The 20,925-nt window shown below is 53.4% G+C and overlaps 1 protein-coding gene across 1 annotated transcript in view; it reads right to left on the bottom strand.

Annotated features, from left to right (window-relative positions):
* LOC144113424 (fibroblast growth factor 17-like) overlaps nucleotides 1-20,925 on the bottom strand; it is an 87,807-nt gene that overhangs the window by 14,024 nt on the left and 52,858 nt on the right. The window contains exon 3 of the mRNA XM_077646497.1: nucleotides 8,916-9,081. Within this exon, the coding sequence (XP_077502623.1) occupies nucleotides 8,916-9,081 (166 nt within the window). The remainder of the gene's footprint in view (nucleotides 1-8,915; nucleotides 9,082-20,925) is intronic.

The following is a 20,925-nucleotide window of genomic DNA, read 5'->3' on the forward strand; positions in this document are numbered from 1 at the left end:
CTGCTGTCCCCCCTCTAGCGATACGGGCACTCGCAAGAGCGAGCCCTGTCTTGAGCAGGTCCAAGGGCGCCTGGCCACGCGAAGCATGCAGCCGCCACCGCCGCCTGCGAATATTTGACAGATAGGCCCTAAAGTACATGCCAGATATATATTACCGCGCAGCTTCCCCCCCCCCCCCTCCCACTTCTACATCTGTGCGTTCGTACGTGTGATACCAGCTGCAGCTATGGAGTAGCTGATATACGTTTGTAGCGGTTGAAGCTTTCCTTTCTTGCGCCTGCGTAAGGCATACGTGCAAGGCGTCTTAAAAAGCTGCGAGGAAAACCCTAATCTATCCGTGATCATAAATATGGCCAAATACTTCGCGCTCTCTTGAGAGCAGTTCGGTAGGTCTCCCCACATTCTATTGAGAAAAAAAAAGAAATAGGATCGTGTGCGCTCACGTTCTGCTACTGAACTCGAACAGGGGTATCGGTACGCTGGCAGACGACTGAACGTGGACAAAGTCTTCCTTACAGTTTCCAGACGAGCGACGACTTGCAGTATGTGCTGCGCACGCACATTTGTAGCCCAAACGTGTTCTGAGCGAGAATATCGATCGTGTCGCCGCTAGGGGTGTAAGTGCCTGAAAAAAGAAACTTGCAAAATTGGGGGGGGGGGGGGGGGGGGGGGGTATTTAGTTCGCATTTTTTTTTTACCGCCAAGAAGAAAGGAAAAAGCCGCCAAATTTTACAAACGGAGTTCGCTGCACAGTATTGCCTCACTACACACAGTACAATTTGGTGTAAAAAAGCTACTTAGGCGTCTGCTAAACGTCTAGAGCCGATCAGATGGTGGCAACGTCTCTGTAGCAACCACCCGCTGGTAACAGTTCGGTAACATGCGCGCGAAGCTGGGCAACAGGCTTGCGTGTGAGCACGTGCAAAAACTTGCGCACGCGCACTCGAACCTCAACGCGGGCAAAGGTGCCCAAGCAAACGTTTCCCTACCCAGCAGTGACAAGCCAGACTGCTGGAACGCTTCTCGTCGATGACAGCATTTTTTCCCGAAAAGGTATCGCTGCATCTTTGTTTTAGCGCAAAATTATAATTCTTTACTTATTTCTGAGTCACAAAATAAATGTGTTCAGTCGAATTGCGCGTTCCCATTTCCTTTCTTTAGCTTTCAAATTTTCCCGAAGAAAAAAAAAGAAACGTTTTTTTTTCAAGCTTTCAAAATTTCTCGAACTTTTAAATCTCTAGGACTCGTCGCAAAATATCGACGGGGCAATGTGCCCGTCAAACTCGGCGCAAGGCCAGCGCGAGCTGGGCGACTATCGCGCGCAGCCCATCCCGTTCGGCGCGCACAATGGAGCGGCGGCTGTTTTTCGACGGGGCGAGCTCTTGGGCAAGGCTCGCCGTGAACACCAGCCAAGCTTCCCGTGCGGCACGTGTGTGTGTGTGTGTGTGTACGGCGACTCTCGGCGGAGCCCTCCGCACGAGCACCTTTTGACTCGCTTGTACGCCGAGCTGCGCAACCGAAATCGTTCGTCAGCGAGCAGACGCGTGAGCTTTCGCCGCGCCGCGGTGTCGCAACACCAGCTCGCGCGAGCTTGACAGAAGTACTATGCACGCCTGTATCAGCCTCTAGCTCGACTCGTGTGTCGCGGTGAGTTACCACACCAACTAAAGAGAGAGAGAGAGAGAAGCGCGGTCGCGTGTTGAGCCGCTAGAAAACAGGCGTTTCCAGTGGCGGTCAGGGGATGAATCTCGTTTAGTTTGGTTAGTTTTCCACTCCGCCAAGCGACAACCTTCACGTTCTGCAATGCGGCGAAGATGAAAACAACTCGCGTGCACAAGCAGGAAGTTGTGCATAGCTGGCAACGCGACGAGACGTTACGCAACGTTGGAGCGTGCCTCCCGCATGATGTCGGAAGTGGGAAGGAAAGGAAAGGCGCAGTAAAAACCGCTCCGTGAGGGAAGGGTGAAGGAGGAGAGAAGGTGGTGCCGTAGTGGAGCGCTAGGTTTTTCTGAGGGGCACTGATATTGCACAGCAAAACGGGCGCCTTTTGATTAAAACTCCATCGAAATGCGGCCGCTGCGGCCGGGATTCCATGACGCGTCAGCGCACTCCTGACTAGAACTGAACCTGGACGCGGCTCGTACACTGCGGTCGGCCGTTTTTTGTGCATCTGAAGGCACTCTCACATATGCGTTGTGTTTTCGGAGCCTCCTTTTGAAGGGCAGAAAAACCTTTGTTGACCTTCTGCACTAACACAGCCATAGCCCGGAAACCTGCCTGGCCAAAAAGGGGTTAGATATTTATCTATACAAGCGTGTTTTTTTTTTTTATCTCTTCACCCCGTCCCCTAAGCGATCACGAAAAATCAGAATACCTCTCGGAGCACCAGACCACCAGACTACACCGCATAACAATGGTGTAGTACAGTGTAGCTACGTTTGCCATTTCATAATTTTCCTTAATACGGGTCCATTGTTTCTGTTCGACTCGGTTGCTGAGACTTACTGACTTCTCTACATAATGAATGTTGCATAACCTTTTCCAGGACTACTTCGCTACACCGTGACTATATGGTAAAGATGCAAGAAAACTAACCTCAGGAACCAAGCCCACCCAATGCGTACTTCACACTGCCCGACAAAAAATAGGAAAGGTGAGCTTAACCTAATTACCTGGCGTAATGAAGAGTTCTCAAGCTCAAGGAAAAAAAGTTTGGAATGCCTTCTTTTACAGGAACTCGTCAATTTTCGATATTTCCCCGATGCACTTCCGCCAACGGTGCACTATAGTCTCTGCATGCATTCGTAGAAGAGTGAAGGTGGCTGTTGGGAACGCCGATGGCGCACTGCATGCGTTCGCGGCTCCTTCGGACGAGAGGAGCGCACCCTACGTCTGACGCGGGGAAGGGGGGGTGGGGGGGGGGGGGGGCGGCTTCGAGGTGGGCGAGACATTGCGCAACCCCCAATCTCGTACAACGTTCAGCAGAGACCATCTCTATAACATCTTCTCAGCTCCATCGCTTAACACAAAAAGTTGCAACTTAGGAATCAAAACTTGTCGAACGTTCCTCGTATTACGCAGCATGGGCTAAAGTAAAGAAATGTGGTCACGAGGAAAACCTACGATGCATGCAGAGAGAAAATTTGTGTTGTGTTGCGTTGGGTTTAATGACGCATAAGCATCTAAGGCTATCATGCGGCAAGCTCAAAGTATAAGAAATTTCTTTCTGCAGATTTTTACAAAGATGAAAAATTATGGCGCTGTAGAGAGCTTGAAAAGGTATTTCCTTCTACCTAGTATTCAGAGCAAAAACAAGATTTATAAATGGCTAACATTAAAAGTTGCAAAGAAGGTCGTGTAATCAGCCGTCTTTGGCTGGGCAAGGACTGGAGGCCAATCAAAACAAAAGCAACCTCAGGCCTTTTCTCCGAAATTTACCGCTCCGATAACTGAAGGAGACACAGCTGAGAAGTCACGAAACATCACGCACAGCAAACGACAGACTTTTTTTTGTGAGAATATCCCTGCGCGATTCGCTCTTTTCTTTTATTACTGGCGGGATGTATAATTATGAAACAGCAGAATCTGCAGTAGTAAGGAAACTGAGAAGGATACTGCGCTTTGGGGAAAGCACTCAGTATACTTCTTACAGTGGAATTGATAAAAAAAAGAAAACATCTGATGAACCTAGTTCTTACCCTCACGGACGCTAGAAACCAAACGTTGATTAAGTACTGTTCATTCAGTGACTTCTGTCGTCAGCTTGCAGTCAGTGGGCGTAGTGAAAGAAATTAAGTCCATTCCTATGCACACCGTCCCGCTTGCGGGCACAAGAGAAGAACACGCCCCCTATGCGGTAGATTTCGCAAGCACTTTTAACCTTCGCGCTGACAGTGAGGCTAGCCGTGCGGGTCCCTAGAGCTCCACGCGATAGGCAGTCCTGGAGATCACGTGACTGCCGCGGGAACTCATAACATTCGTTGTTTTTTTTTTGTATGGCGAAAGCGTCGTCGACATAGAAGAAATCTTTCTTAGCACACGAGTCACGTGCACAGCTCCGAAATAACCACGTAACACCTGGTTTTGACGCCATTCCCAATCATTACGCGCAAAAAAAAAAAAAAACAGGCGACATGCTCTGGAGCATTCTCCCATTCGCCTCCCTTCGAAATTACTTGCGACAATGCGCACTAATCAATCTGGCCGTTTCCTCATCGCTATTTCTTATCGCAGCTCGCCTTTCGCCGACACTACACGCCAGCAAAATGGGTGACGTAGCCTCAGACGTCTGACTTGACACGCACCTTGACCATCAGCCTCCGTTTCGTGTCCACCAAAGCCGGAGTCACTCGAGCCTCCTCGTCGAGCCTCGAGTCTCCACTCGCGCTTATAAGTACGAATTGATGAGCTTCAGCTCTTGCAAAGTCCATAACGATATTCGACCTTTCTTTAGTGCCCTAGCACTAACACCCCCGCTCACCGATTTCGCCACTATCTGTATTGCTAAACTTGACCTAGGTGGCCCCTCTAGGTTGCAGGTTGCACGTGACCTTTCGGCGCCATCACAGCCTGCCCACCGGACTGTGAACAAACTGTCCAGTTAAGTTAATGATTGGTCGCGAGATGTTGCTCGGGAAGAGCAACCCAAGCCTCACAAGTCCCACCGGTGGCAGCACCTGCCATCGCAGTGCAGTGGCGCACCGCTTAACGGCTGCACCACTGCGCCAAGAGTGACATGAGGACCTCCAGAGATCTATGAGTGCAAAGTAGAGAATGGCCAATTCCGCATATATGGGCGCTAACCTATTAACGCTCTCGTGCCCTTCCCGTTAAGGCGGAGCTCAGTGTACTGCCCAGTTTTAACGAGCTAACACTAAGACCTCGCCGATTTTGCCGATCTTTGTCTGAAGCCTGCTTGATCTTGAAAACCGAGCCTTGAACCGAAACCGAAGTGCCAGCGCACCTAATTCGCATTTGGCTTAACCACGCTAAATCGTCCGCCATTTTTTTTTTTTTTGTCGTCTGTCGGCTGCAGCGGCGTAGCTGCTTCTACATATTCGCTCTGAACTGCCGCCTAGAAGAAGGAAAAAAAGGAATAATGGAAACTTTGTTTGAGATATGTCGCTTACAGAAGAAAGCGCGTGGTCAGCTGCTCCAGCGGACTTCGTGAGCTCTCTCGAGAGAGGCGCACTGGGGCGAACGCGGTGCAGTGCGAGCACTGCTCGGTCGTCTCCATCCTATCCTTCCAAACTGTTACCACGTGAACGAGCACAAAGACTACCCCCGGTATCGGCGGCGCCGATTGCGCGGCGTCACCTTGACCCAACACAACAATCGTATCATTGCACGCTGTCAATACAATCTTTATATCGAGCCCCACTTGTTCCTTGGAGACGTAAGAGATTGAAGAGATATCGCTGCGTATCTCGGGGGTGACTGCTGCAGCTGCTGCCGGTCGGCCCCCCGTGTTCGCAGGGACATCTCCACGGCTTGCTCCGCAGCTCGCCCCTCCACAGTTCGTCTTGCCCGCGATCGAAGCGAAGGCAGCTAACGCAGATGCTGATTCCTTCCAAGGCATGGCGCGAAAGAGGGCTGCGGTACCGTCACGAAGTAATCGCCGAGACGTTCGGGACGGCAGAGAAGCCTCTCAGTCGACCGTGAGCCGTTCACTGCGTTTCGTGTCTGTTACAGCTCGGAAAGCACGGAAGATGCTCTGCCAAACGGTGCTTGGGGGCGTCAACAGAGGTTCGGTGGAAGGCTATGAAAAATAGAGCCTCACTGTGAAACTGAGGAGCAGAGGGAGAGGAGCAAGTTTCGCGCTTTTCGTTCCCACTCCCATGCGTTTGTAACCGACGCCCAAAAGTTACGAGCGTGAAACAGCTCTCAATATCCAAGATGCGAAAAACTTCGATGTGACGGATTCCAAAGAATTAGGTTCGGTACAGAAAAGAAAAAAAAAGAACAACATTGCTTAGATATTCAGAGCACTCATTCAGTGCCACGAGAGCCAGAACGAACCATTCTTCAAGCCTGTCCAAACCGCATTGGCTATTAAACCGTCGGGCTGAAACTTTAGTTAAAATAAAAACGTTTCTTGCTTTCTGAGGACGGAAAGTTGAGGCAGAGTTCGCTCGTCTGCAGTAACTCCCTGAACTGGACGTACTTCAGAAGTATGCACTTGAAGTTGCGCTTCAACGCGCCAGGAACGGAACCTCAGGGGACAACTCACAAGGAAGCTCCGTCGAACACTTGGAAACTGGTATCAGATAGTACACGGGCAAGCACTCGAATTCTGCGTCAAAAGCACGCTCAAGCTGACTCTCAATATGCGATACTGGTTGCATAACTGAACAAAGACGAGATATGAGCCGACATTTCAGCTGGCAACAGCACTCCGGTGCTCCTGCGTCGACATTAACCGAATCTAGCTTAGCCTCAGCTGTGTAGACGACGGATAGGGTCGGGAGGGTCGCAGGACCTGCAGCGACGGAGGTGAAAACGCGTTTTCCTTCTCAAGCCCTGACTTATTGGGATATAGTTTCGCAGCCGCAGCAAATGTGTTCCAGCCGAGAAGCGAGACTGGTCAAGGTGCGGGCTCAACAAACTTTGTGCTAGATATAATACTTCGTTGCTCGTTAGACGGCAAATTTAATAACTACGTCGTGTAAAGGTATATTTTTCATGTGCCCCCTTTCCGTCTGTAGATCGTCAAGTTATTAGTATTGTTATTCTGAGCGCTATAAATGCCAGAATGTTCGAAACTTCGACACGCGTGAGAATACTGGTATATCTTTTTATGCACCAGCGGGTGTGGGGCATTCATTTGCAGGGCGTTATGAACTTTTTTTCAGAAGAACAACAATAATGGAGACACTGTCTTGAAATTTTTTTGAATACGTAAGGAACTTACGTGAAATACAGCGCACGAAAACGATCTGAAGGTGAACGCAAGGCGAAGCCCTCCAGCGAACCGAAAAACAACGCGCACTACTCAATCTGGCGCGAAAGGCGTTCGATCGCGGAATGAGTTTTTGCGCCAGCATGGATCTCTTAGGGGAAACGAAGTACTGACTTTTAGCAAATTACAGCAATGAAGCGGTCTTTCTCTACTGATCAATTTTGCCGCCCTCTTACGGTCCACTTCACGACGTCATGACCTTGAACATCGCAAAGAGCTTTGCGGCGCGCAGTCATATAAAGCCAAAACATTTTTCTGAGAAGCTCTTGCTTTGCGAGGAAGCTGTCGCATAAAGGAACTGCTGTACGCCTATTGCGACCCGGTTACAGCGACGCTCAAGTCGTTGTAATCAGGGCGCAGGCACGCAGTGCGATCCTACAAAGTGAATCGAGGGCCTTGTGCACAGTTTTCAAGTGTGTGTGCTTGTATCGCGATATCGAGCCTCCTTTATACGCCACGCAAAACGCGAGCCTCCGCCACCGTTTGTTAAGATGGTCTGCCCAATCTGTTCCACATTTGAGGGCAGTGGATAAAGGAGAATTGTTGCGCCAGACGGAAGACAAACAATATGACGTCCAAATGAGTCTTATCTTTCCAGGTTTATTATTGCTCTATTTTTTTTTTCTCCCTGCGGCAAATTTCCGCAGCTAGTAAAACGTAGACGATTCGCTCGCTTATCACCGGTTGCCCGCGCAAACCGGTGCGCAGATAGCCAGAATGCAGATCACGGTAACACGCTTGATTAGGCTGAATGGAAAGTTTATGTTGTCCGCGCACGTGCTATCTGAATGAGCACACACGGGTCTACGCGTGCGCCGACCGTGCAAGGGCCGCGGCGTAATCTCGCCCTGCCCTTGGAGCCGCCTGGCGACAGCAAGGCAGAGCACCTGGCCGCTTCGCGAAAGTGGCCAGCCCATTCGAGTGGAGCGAGCGCCGAGGGAAGTCTGTGCTCTCCTGGAGGGAGTAACTTGCAGCCTTTTGTGAAAGGTTGAACCGCTGACCGTGAAATTTGTAATGTGGCCAGCTGAACGCTACTGCGGCTGAAATAATAATAATAATAATAATAATAATAATAATAATAATAATAATAATAATAATAATAATAATAATAATAATTGGTTTTGGGGGAAAGGAAATGGCGCAGTATCTGTCTCATATATCGTTGGACACCTGAACCGCGCCATAAGGGAAGGGATAAGAGGGGGAGTGAAAGAAGAAAGGAAGAAGACGTGCCGTAGTGGAGGGCTCCGGAATAATTTCGACCACCTGGGGATCTTTAACGTGCACTGACATCGCACAGCACACGGGCGCCTTAGCGTTTTTCCTCCATAAAAACGCAGCCGCCGCGGTCGGGTTCGAACCCGGGAACTCCGGCTCAGTAGTCGAGCGCCCTAACCACTGAGCCACCGCGGCGGGTCGCGGTTGAAAGCAAGCAGGAATCAGCTTTGGGATAACCGCGCAGCACCTAACAGGCAAGAGACCGAGAAAGGCCAAATGCTGAGGCTTTCAGAACGAGGCACGTAGATCCGTACTGTTTCACTCCAGCCGTGTTTCGTGCTGTATACAAGAGCCACCAGGAGCTACAGCTTAAGGCACGCGTGTAGCAACATGAATCGACAGTGGCAGTCGCATTATCGGGGGGCATACGAAAGGTAGTTAGGAACCGCTAGCGTGCCGCTGTTTTCCGGGCGCGCAGAGTAGCGAACGCCTGTGACTCGCCAGTTCAAGGCGTTGGGCTGGCGTGTCCCCAACGTCCGAAGTAGCGCCCAGGGTTTTCCAAGATGCGCGGCTATAGCAGATACCGGCACATGCACACGTGTTCCCTTTTACGTGTATATATCCCCTGCGAGTGTATATGCTTACGTGGACTCTGGCACAGAAGGAGTGTACGAGCGCGCGGCGAAAAGCATGGCTGGCCCGCAGGTTTTCCCACTGAGGCAGCCAGTGTCACACTTACTGGAGGAAGCTCCCGGAGCTGCGGTCACTTTCTTGCCCTTGAGCAGGATATTGCCCTTGCTGCACTTGTTGAAGAGGAAGAACTCGTTCTGGATGGAGCGGCCGCTTGGGACGTCACCGACTAGTTCAAGGTTTTTGTTCTTGGAGCCGAAACCCTGGCACTTCACCTGAAAGGGAGGAAAGAGGCCCTTGGTTCGCGCTGCAGCAGAGGCGCGCAGTGCTGCGGGGCGCAGCGCGACAACGCTCACAAATGTTTTCAATGGACAGTTGATAGACGGCCCACAGCCCGCTTGCAGACTAACGAATTTCTTGAGGGGGATAAGGGCGGCTAACGACACTGCAGGCAGCCCACAAGCAGAGCAGCAGCCGTTCAGCGGGCAACGACACACACACACACATGCATGCGCTCAATGAGGGCGGACAGTGGTGGGTGGCTAAGCCGATGAACCACTTCGTATCAGAACTCGCATTGCGGGAGTGAAGCAAAGGCGGCCAGGTTCCCGGAAAGGCCAGAGTTTGTCCAGGAAGGTGCTGCTTTCAGTCTTTATCGTTTTCACTCCCTACGTACCTTCAAGAGGGTAATTTTTATTGCATGCCATTTTCTTAAAGCTAATTACCTGCACGAAGAGACCAGACAAGACCCTGAACGAAAAAAAAATACAAGGAATGAATTCCAGGTATCATTATCCCAAAGCGATCGGTAAAAATTATAAAAGCTGTCCAGTACCAGAGCAGGAAAATTCAACCATTAGTAACCTGTATGCGCGAGTTTATATGATTGCTTTTCCCACTCGAGTAGTGAGCATATCTCGTCATTACGCGCACCTCTTCAGACGCACTGCCACCCAGTTACGAGAGGGCGGGGGTTGAGAAAGTAGGGCTCGCGAAGTGGTTAGTGCTTCACGTTGTCTCATCGGCCGCGACTTGATAAGCGCACGCGCTCCAGGACCCGAGAGCTGCTGCCGCGTCCCGGTCTATTAAGCAGCTCATCGCGTCGGCGCAAATTGACGCCAGTGTCTCGGCTTCTGCGGCGTCCTTCGCGAAGGCGCAAGCAGCGGTGGGGGGCGGCAGGGGGCGAAAAACCGGGCCCAGAGGAGGGGGCGCGTAACCCCTGCAGCAGTGGTTGCCTCGGGCGGCCCCGGTCGCGGGCGGTGCGTGCCGGTCGTCCACGGCACCGGCGGATGCGGCGTGTCCAGTATTTCGCGCTGTTGCGCTGCGCGAAATATCGGCGGAATTTGTCAGCTCGTCACGTCACGTCACGAGCCGGCCACGAAGACAGGTTGAGTCCGGAATCAATCACGGGGTCTGGCTTCTTTTTTTTTTTTGCGACGCCCCCGAATTTCGGCGCAGCCGACGGCAATCCGGAGCGGCTGCCCTGATGGACGGCGCCTCCCTCAAAGGCACGCAGAGCCGCGGGGAAGGAGAGCGGGGCCGATTGGCCCCGGGCGGGATTCCGCGGCTGACAGCGGCCAACGAAAAGGTTGATTAACTGTGCCGTGTACGGACCCGCCCCGTGATGAGCCGCCACGGGGCTCCCGACGAGAGGAGACGCCGCCGCCACTCCGGCCCGGCCGGCGCCTCTGCCCGCTCGGCCCATTCACGGGGAAGCCCGGGACCCGCGTCCGGGGAGGTGTCCCAACAGCGTCCCCCCCCCCCCCCCCCCCCCCCCCCTTTCAACACCATCGCACGGTTCGCAGATTTCGAGCCGCTCGATCGGCGTTTAAGCACTTCAGCCGAGCAACAAAAGTATAAAGCGAAGTGAGCTCGCCCAGCGGCCCCATGGAAGGCACTGGACCTCCACGCCAGCAGCAAGGATTCTTCCTCTGATACGAGTGAATCGCGCGAGAGGAGCACATGTAAACCGTCGAACTGAGCGGGTTTCTGCATCCCTGTCCTGCAGAGAGGCCGTCTCAAGCAGCACACACGCCTACCGAGTGTACAGCGGGCAATTTCAGAGATTCACTCGGCACAGCGTTGGCGCCAGCGCGCCCCGTGAATTTTGAGCACGCTGCCGACGCCACACATTCCACCCCGTGCTCTGCTTGTCGCATAGCGTCCCGCGAGCTGAGGCAAAACACGCGCAAGGCCGATCAGTAGTTTTCCCAGGCCACCAGACGTTATTAAATGCGGAACGAACGAGCGTTTCGGCGGGTTCACTGACTCGATGCAAGCGGTCATATCGAGGCGCAGGGCCGCCGTTTATGGCATCGCTAATACGACGCCGCATTTTTCCTTCCCGTTGAACGCGAAATGCCTCGAAATGTGTCGGTAAACGCACGGGCATAAAGCACGACCGGCCGACTGAAGTGGAGGAAAACGGAAGTAAAGACGAACACTTCGTGCATCGTTGAACACGTTGCGAAATTTCGAGAGGCCCGGCCAGGCAACCCGCTCCGGAAATATCCGCTCGTAAGTGGCGTTGTCTGTCAAACGATGACGACGATGATGGTTTTGTCGTCACGTCCACTCCAGTTCCTGCTCAAAACGTATCGTCCCGGCAGCCAGCACAGGAACTAGTTCCGGTGAAAAGCCAGCTTAGTCGCGGAGATAGAATACAGTTATATTCTTGGGGTACCTCGCAGATGCGGGAGAGGTTTTTTTTTTTTAACACGAAATGCTTTTAGCTCTAATTCTCGGGCATCTTACTGAAGCCGCAACTGACGCGAATTACCTCCGAGAATGCAATCAAGGGAAGTAAAATGAAGGTCTCATTATGACATACACAGAAGGAAGCCAACAGTCACCGAAACCAAGGAGCATAGGGGATGCTTTTTTCTTTCATTCTGTGATGTTAATTATTTGGAGCTTAATACCGCGATTATGTGATGCCTTAAAGATAATTGATAAGAAAGCAGAAGAAAAACAACCGTATGCCGCCGGTTGGATCCGAACCCACGACCTCCGAATTTCGCCGACATTACTTAAGATGGCTACGAGGACAGCCGACTAAAAAAGCCACGCACACATTCTGCACATCGTCAGGTTTTCAAAAAGGCACTAGCTGTTCAGGTCTGAACGCTCTAAGGGACACAGTCAAGAACGAAGGCTCTCTTGAGCGAATGTCTCCCTGTTCTGCACGAATTTTAGTGTGTGTGTGTGTGTGTGTGTGTGTGTGTGTGTGTGTGTGTGTGTGTGTGTGTGTGTGTGTGTGTGTGTGTGTGTGTGTGTGTGTGTGTGTGTGTGTGTGTGTGCGTGTGCGTGTGCGTGTGCGTGTGTGTGTGTGTGTGTGTGTGTGTGTGTGTGTGTGTGTGTGTGTGTGTGTGTGTGTGTGTGTGTGTGTGTTGGGGGTGCGTGTGTGTGTGTGTGTGTGTGTGTGTGTGTGTGTGTGTGTGTGTGTGTGTGTGTGTGTGTGTGTGTGTGTGTGTGTGTGTGCGTGTGCGTGTGCGTGTGCGTGTGCGTGTGTGTGTGTGTGCGTGTGTGTGTGTGTGTGTGTGTGTGTGTGTGTGTGTGCGTGTGCGTGTGCGTGTGCGTGTGTGTGTGTGTGTGTGTGTGTGTGTGTGTGTGTGTGTTGGGGGTGCGTGCGTGCGTGCGTGTGTGTACGTCGCTTAACGCCTACGTCAACGAACAGAAGTGTTTTAATGGCAACCTGTAAATGCACATGTCCTTACTGTGCGCAACGAACTGACACTCAAGGCATTTCCAGCGAGACCATCACTGGTTTGTTCAAAAGTAAAAACGTCAAAGTTTGTGCCCAGAACCTTCCGTGAGCGCTCAGACCTCTTCCCACACTCTACCTACCACGTGATTGTTCCCAGCTTCTTAAAAAAAATTTTTTTGCCTGCTCTCCAGGATATGTGTTCACAGGTCTGCGTTCCTATCAAATGCGAAATGGCGCGCGAGGAGAGCTAAATAAAGTGACGCTAATGAAGGGGTTCGAAATGGACAACTTCGCCACGAACCTCTCTCATATGCGTACGCATTTGGCCTGAAAGTGGCTGCAGCATGCGCCTCTGCATACACCTTATCGCTGCTCCTCGCAGCACAAGTCGAGGGGCATTTCCGTTCACGCCTGGTTCTCAGATTATCTTCCTTGTTTTGCTACTCCGCAACGCGCGTGGGATCCATGCAGTGGAGCGGCTGCTGCCTCGTTGGGCGGTTGCTTCACTCTCGGCTGCCACGGCGCTGCAGGTCAGCGACGGCGCGCGGAACCAGCAGGCTACACCGCGCCTTTCAGCGGGCCTAATTACGCAAGACGAATGCGTCGATTTCGCGGCGAATTACCTTCATCAACTATCGTTTGGGGGTGGGGGGGGCTGTTACAAAGGCAGTGCTCGCTCGCAGAGATAGCGCGGGGGAAAGGACGCGTGCGAGTCAGAACCATGCTCGCGTTTCAGAAAACGGCCCCGACAGCTGTTTTCCTGCTGCTGCCTGTAGGTCTATCTGGAGCCGGAAGGCCAGAGCTGGGGACATTCTCGCCCTTCGCGCGGATCGCCGGGCCATGGCGCAACTTTTTCCAGCACACTCCGCGGTGCGCACACGGAGGCCCCTTCGGCCGGCGCTGCATTATTTCTCCGCTGCCGCTCGCACCCTGCCGCGGGAATGGGTTCGATAAAATTTCGCACTGACGTACGTGCTCAGGAAGGAGGAGCAACTTTGTGCTCTAATGATTTTCTTTCTTTTAACATGCTAAGCGCTTCGCTTCCTGGGCGCACGTTCCGGCTTTTGTTCCGTTATTAACCTCTGCTCCGCGCGACGTTTTATCGGGAGGCACGACCTCTTTGAACCGCGCCGCGCCAGACGTTTCAATTAATATTGCGCCACAGCTCCGGCGTCGCCTCTGGCTCGGCGGCGGCGGGGAGAAAGTGGCGCTTTCTGCAGCGCGGGTCTTCTCCCCCGGACGCTCCAAGCGGCAGCACAGAGCGAGGTCGAGGCCTTTTCTCGGCGCGGCTCTTCCTGTACGGCGCGCTTTCGGAGGCGGTTGCGTAAGGAGGTTTTCCGTGGTTGACAGCCGTCCCCGATAAGGAGGAGTCCTGCCCCGGCAGCTGTGTTTGTGCCTCCAGCGTAGCGCACGCTACACGTCGCGAACCCAATCCACGCGAGGTAAACAGCACGCTTATCTCTATGGGTTTATAGGGCTGATGAACTCGGCGACGTGTATCACCGCGGTTCGCTTCAAAAGAACGGTCCGCGCCGGTAATCATAATAATAGCGCCCGAAAACGAAAGAAAGCGGGGGGGGGGGGGGGGGGGGGGTGGCGGCGAGGTGGCCAACCGAGCAGTGAGAGAGGGAGGTGGTGGGTTCCGCCGGTGGCATCGCTCGCAGGAAGCGCCCCTGTTCGGTGAAATACGGCGAAGCCCCGAGGCCCCCCTCCCAGCTCCTCCGCTAGGAGCGCAAGACGCCACCAGTGTGTACACATCGAGGACTCCAGACGGGCTTCGCTGAAGAATCCACTCCAGGGTCCCACTTCTCCGGGCTTGCTTGCCACCGCCGGCCACTCAAACCGCGGTTGTTCCGGCGCGTACGTGCCCGCTCGGGACTTTGCTCCTTGCCCGCTGGCTCTGTTTATTTCCTCGGGCCGAAGTGCGGGAGGAACTTCGCCGAGTCAATTAAGGCGAACACTCATTCGCGGCTATTAGCGCGCCGTCGAGTCGTGATTCGAAATGAAAAACCTCTATCCGCGTCTCCTCCTCTGCTCGCTGCCCCCTGCCCCTACAATCACGTTTCATTATAGCCCCTAGTGGGTTCAAAAATTTTGCCAAAGTTCACTACTTGAACCGCTTGACGCAGTCCCGTGGAGCCTTTGCACCTTGATTCGGTCGTGCCTTTCATCGAACGTCCGATATTCTAACTATTCTAACATAATAGGTAGGCATTTCGCGCAATTTCAGTCATTGTGCAAAGGTGGCAGCGACATAAGACCTTGTGACGACCCGTCTGTCGACTCTTCAGGTGACAGGCCCGGGTTTGTGTTACGGAATACGCACCTATAAACTGCGTTACGGTCGAGTTGACACCTCATTATTTCCGTCATGCTTTTCCTGTGCTTCGATCATTTTGTCTTCCCTTTTTATTTCCGTCTACGGACGTTATTTTCTACACTTTGCCTCCGTAAGAAATCGTGACCATTTTGCATCGCAGAATTCTGAGCGTTTTACCTGAACCTCCAATATGCCACAGGCCCTCCGGACTATGTAAAGCACAATATATTGTGTGCCACGCGCTAGTTTGTATGCAGCCTAAGAGAACCCCCGCAGTTCGTTTCCCAGATAAGGTTTTCACCTCCGATGATGTCACGCAGGCTGACGTCACGCTCGCATTGTTGGCAACCACTCTGCGCGGCAGCATGGAAACCGGGCTACAACGCGGTGGTTATTGCTCGGCAAACACTCGAAATGGCCGCCTTGGAGATAACGACCTCAAGCCAAGCCTAAGGCGAACACGGGATATTATTATGCAGCGCCATTGAGCATTTCCCAAGTTTATTTCCTTTGGCGACGAGGCATCGCTAGCTGGAAGTCGATTGAGCTCCGTGGATCCCCTGATGCTACGTGTACTGTAGGCAACTTGCGGCGAAAGAAGTCTTCAAGAGAAAAATTAAGAACGCTAAAGCATTTAACAACCATTCAGGACATCCGTGAACCTTTGAAGTAGCCGTTTCGTACCACGCAAAACGTTTGCGAGTTGATGTGCGCACGCCTAAAACCCCGTGATAAACAATTAGCCTGAGTTTCCATCTGGTCAGCTATTTTTCCGTTTTCTTCGATAGCTAAATAATGCGTAACATATATTGCATAAATCCACAACAGTAGCGAACTAGTGTAAGTAATACCCCCATTTTCCTTTCTCGCTGCACCGCCACGCATTTCGCTTCGCGGCTCTTCCAGTCCATTACCACGCAGTGCATTACACACGTCCGCAACTATGTTCACACGTTACTCCGAAGCGTTTTGCAAGCCTTGCGCTCGACCCGAATGACCCCAGCGACACTCGTTCGCATGCCCTCCCATTCGAGGCCTCGCACGTGCTTCGTGAAACACTGCGCTACATTCCGGAGAGTGCTGATCGCCGTGCAAGCCTTCAAAGTCGCCGGCTGTCGGCACAAGACAAAAAAAAAAAAAAAGTCACGAGGCCAAATGGAGAAACACAAGAAGGGGCTAACGAGACCTCTTTTCGGCGCCGTTATAGCCGGCCGTCCCGCTTGTCATCACACCGGAGAGCGAACCACGCTTGCGGCAGACATTTTAGCTCGGACGCGGCAGTACATCGTGCTCGTCGTTGGCCCGGCAATGACACGCCGTACACGGGCGTCGTCGCGCACGCACACACAGCGGGGCACATACATACACTACTAGTCGCCGTGATGATAACGCATGCCGACAACTTTCTACGTCCGAGTTATCGCAGTCACACCGCGGGCTCCTCGGCCACTGCTCGTACAATAAAGCTACCCTCCCGGGCCGTAAAAGCCAGCTGACAGGCAGCACGTCGCCTTCGCGGTGTACGCCGCGCAACGAGCTATTGTTATACGGCCGCGCGGCGGCCCCAGTTCCGACGAGCCGCGCCAGGGGACACGGCGCGAAGCTACGCCCCGCCGCCGCCCCGTGCGCACAAACCACCACCACCACTGGGCCAGAAATTCGCCACCGGCGCGCGCGAAAATTCGTCGCACTACGTCGACGGCCCGAGACGAAGGCTCGCGTTGCCTTTTTCTCCCCATATGTCTGCTCTCCCTGACGACACTGCTTGCGCCCGAGCATCTAAGTACGCCCGAAATAAAGGGGCAGTCGGCAACAAAAGTTCACGGAACACGGGTGCTGTCAGAATAAGGGGGAAGAAAGGCGCATGCAGCATAGCACTGAACGTGTTCGCGCGGACTGCATCTTCCAGTTTCAGTTATACGTGAATAAATTCCTTTTTTTTTTTTCTGCGGCTGACTTGTGAGCTGCTTACAGCGCACTCTACGTTCATTAAAAGTCGCACGCACAATGAAAGCTTTTACTGCGGCAGCATATTAGGAGGGCTATAAAAGCGAAAGCTGTCCGGCGTGGGCGTCTGTGTGAAGCATCCCCAACCTGCCAGGCGGCGTTTAGGGGCATTTGCCTCTCTCCACCTGTAAACTGTCGCCCTCTCCACTTGTAGGAGAGAGGATGGAGATACCGGACTAGGGATGACTCAGCAAAAATGACAATGACTGTGAAGAAAATGACTCACACAAAGCAAGCCTACAAAATACACAGCCTCCCCAAGAACTATCTGTGCAATAATGAGGCTTGGGGAAGATATTCCTACTCGCATAGCTCGGGAAAAGCAATCTGGGTCTCGCAAGCCCCATCGGTGGCTGTAGAGTTACTGTATAGTACCCAGACTTGCGCGTAGGTCCGCCATATTGCTCCTACGAGCATCCAAATTATGAGGGAAAGCCGCAACTCTCGCATGTAGGAGGCGGACCAGGTGCAGTGGTTAGAGCGAGTGCAGGCTTAATCCGCTTGATTTTCTGGCTGCTGAACTTGCTTTATTCTAGGCAGATTGCCGTTGCATTGAACGACACAACTTGCTAGTAATACGTCGGCTGCAGGAAGGCCTATCTCCATGAGTTGCGAACAAAATACGCGCTATGTGGTGGATGGGTGGCGCCATCTGTTGCAAACACCACAAACATTTTTTTTTTAACAATCAGCGAACACTTGTGATAAAATTGCGTGTTAATGATTAGAAAACACCGTTTCAGTGAACATGTGCATTCGGGGGTGTACGAATAGACTGTCAGCCACGGTCCAGTGCTAAACGACGCAAACTAGTTGGCTTCTCCGCAATGCATGGATGCTTTTTAACCATGCGATCGTGTTAGGCCAATAGAGGCGCGATCGGCGGAGGGAAAACAGACGCGCAACTCTCGGCACTTATACAGTAGCTCTAGGTGGCTGTGTATGAAGCAGCCACTTGCCGGTGCAGTAGCTCATCGCTTAACTGCTGCGTCACTGAGTCGGTAGCTGTATGATGGGTCGCCGTAATCTATCAGTGTGGCACACTTTGCATAGCTGTTAGTAGGACATGGAATATAATCATAATTCGAATACACTGGGGGAGTAAAAGCCAGTGAATTTAGAATTGGAGCAGATTTAGGATTGGAATAAATTGGCGAGTGAAAGAATACTATCACATTTCTTCCGCATCAATCCAATTGATCGCCGCTAAATTGTTTCTTCTCTTTCAGTTGCGCGCTGTCACGGGTGGTGAGTTCTTGCGCGTTCTGCCGTCCTCTCTCCAAGACCGAAGAGCAGGCGTTACAGAGTATGCAGGTAGCCCTGCACAAGGGCCGATGGCGATATGACCATGCTCTTTTCAACGGGCGATCACAGAAGAACTGGATCTGACCAAAAAGAAAAAAAAATGAGATAAAACACCCCAAAAAGTTTTACCAAGCGGTGCATGTAGAAAGTCAACGAGCTGTTACCGCACTTCACCTCTGTCCGTCTCAACACCCTCCTTGGTGTCCTTCGCACTCCAGTGCAATGGCAGTAAATTTTTGTGAGTACTCAGCTTGCCGTCTGCAAACCTGTGGCCAAAACGTGTACACCCAAGCGCGTGAGTAGAAACCCGCGAGAACGGCGGCTGCGTCCAATCTTGGAGTCCCTGAATAAAATATCGTTTTGGTACAGCGTAGACAGTCTACCGTTGTCGCTTACTATGGCTGCCAGCCGCCAATGCGCACGCGAAGATGGGGCCAAGTTCTTGCACATCACACACGAACCCTCTCGGAACCTTGCCGGTAAAATGTCTGATGCCCCAGGCTTGACGTAATCGGCGCAGAGACGGAGCATTCAGTTGCAGAGACATGCAGATACGTCGTGCTGACGCACACACCTCCGGTCTAATAGTCTGGCTGCGCGGGGAAGGGGAAAGAGCGAAAAGAACGAGGCTTACGACGTGCAGCGATAGGGGCCCAGAGTAAAAGACATGCACAACGACACAAGCTCGCTTGCTCTCGAGTTTTCCTCACGTTTCCGGCTGCTCAGGAAAAAAAAAAACGTACTGATCGAATGGCCGGAAAAGAAACGGATACCACCCGCAGGAAGAACCAGGCACTAGGAATGCCTTCCCACTCCCCGTGCAATACTAGCGCACGCGCTACACGACTGCTAACCCGTCCACATGCAGCACACCCGGTGGTTCGCGGTATGGGCTTACAACTAGCGCGCTGGGAGGAACGGCGACGCTAGCATTACAGCACGCGCAAAAAAAGAAAAAGTGTGGTAATATGACGTCGCTGTCCCGTGCTGCGTAGGGTGCCGCGCGCGAGCGAGCGCGCGAGACTGCCAGTCGAGCGCGCGCAGGAAGCGTCGACCGCCGACGCAGTCAGTCACGTCCGCGCCCGGGACGCACCTGGCGCGGCGGACAATTACCCGGCGGCGGCGGCGGGGACGAGTCAGAGACACCGGACACTGTTGTGGCAGCCGTGCTTTCTTTCACGCGAAGGACCCTCCAAGGACGCGACGAACGACCTTGCGCCAAGGATGCGGCAGTGTCGGGTTCGCTGGTGTCGGCTCTCGCGCGCGCGTATGCCTCCTCCGACGTGCGCGACACGCCACCGCTCCACGGCGCGCGCGTGCATTCTTGGCGCGGCGATCGCTCGCGCGAATTCCGCCAGCGCGCTGTCGCCGTCCGGGCAAGGCACGCGGCCGATGCGGTGCTGCCGAGCGACAGGCGCGTTCATTCACATTCCGGCCAAGAACCGAGCGGAGGGGGGCAGCCGCTGGCGGCCGTAAAGAGAGGCGCTAATTCGGCGCTTATCGCGCTGATTATGTTGCGGAGCGGTTTTAAAACCCTGCTCTGACATTAAATGCGCCAGTTTGCTGCGCTCCGCTATGTTTATACAGCCGTCCGGATAAAACGACCTTGGCAGGCGGGGCGGTGCTGCGGTGAAGCACATCGGCGGGCATACCGACCGGGCAGCAGCAGCAGCTGTGTGCGGGTGTGGCCCGGCAGCGCGACATTCAAAAGGAGGGAATAAATTTCCCGCATGTGTGACCAAAAAGTAAACACCACGAGTCGTGTAAAGGAAGGATAGGGGGTAGGAGAAGGCGCACGATAGAGGTAAAGGAGAGGCGACGAGATCGTCAAGGAAGACGGTAAATGACATTAGGCAAATAAAATAAAGTGACCGTGCGCGCCGCAGGAAGCCAGTCACCCAACGTATCGGTCGGTGTTCTTTCCTTAGTACAACCAAAAATGAACGCGAAGATCGACACGAGAGGAAGAGAAGAAACGAGGACGTTTTGAAAGATGGATTACTCAGCAAAAAGAACAGGGGGGGGGGGGGGGGGGCGGTTTCGCCTTCTGGCTCTCCTGGAAGAATGAAGGCGAGGAAGAGAGCGAGGAAGAGGGGGTGGAGGGGGCAGGTGAAAAGCCATAACTCGCTTTTTTATGATCTGCCCAAGTGGATGCACTTGCCCGGCCGCCGCCGTAAAGGGCGCTGCCTGCAGTCCAGAGCAGCCGCCGCTGCGGTCGAGGAGAGCCCCGTCTTACGTAAGTGGTTAGAGCGGCGGCGGCGGCGGCTGTGCCGCCGTCGTCCGCTGGCCGAGCTTTTCGATACGGCGGGCGCCACATTGTCTGTGGAACATGCGCGCGCGGCCCGCAGCACTCCCCAGCCATGCTCCCTTCTCGGCGCGCGCGTTATCCGGACCGGGCCGTCGCCGCCGCTTCGGTTTGCCCCCGTTTCCCCACCGCTGGCCCGCGGAGCTGGTTAATAGCGCCCACACACATGCTCGGGCTCCGCCGCACGCCTTCGCTGCCGCCTTGGGCCCTTTTATTTTCCCCCGCAAAGTCGTAATTTTATGAACGCTGACCCGGTCGTCACCGCCTGTGGCGACCTACGCGCTGCGACTGCATACTCTGCTGTGGCGTTCGACAGCTTGCAGCTCCTTGTGACCAGCCACCAGCAGGAAGGAAGCCCCTCGGAGAACAATGGTGGGGTGCGCTTTATATGATAGATACGTACATTCGTAAGGCTTACGGGAGTGCACTGTCTTCGGATAAGTGGGCGCTTTAATAGTGTCGAGAATGCGTAACTA

This window comes from Amblyomma americanum, chromosome 1 (genome assembly GCF_052857255.1).
Source record: "Amblyomma americanum isolate KBUSLIRL-KWMA chromosome 1, ASM5285725v1, whole genome shotgun sequence".
NCBI classification, from domain to species: Eukaryota; Metazoa; Arthropoda; class Arachnida; order Ixodida; family Ixodidae; genus Amblyomma; species Amblyomma americanum.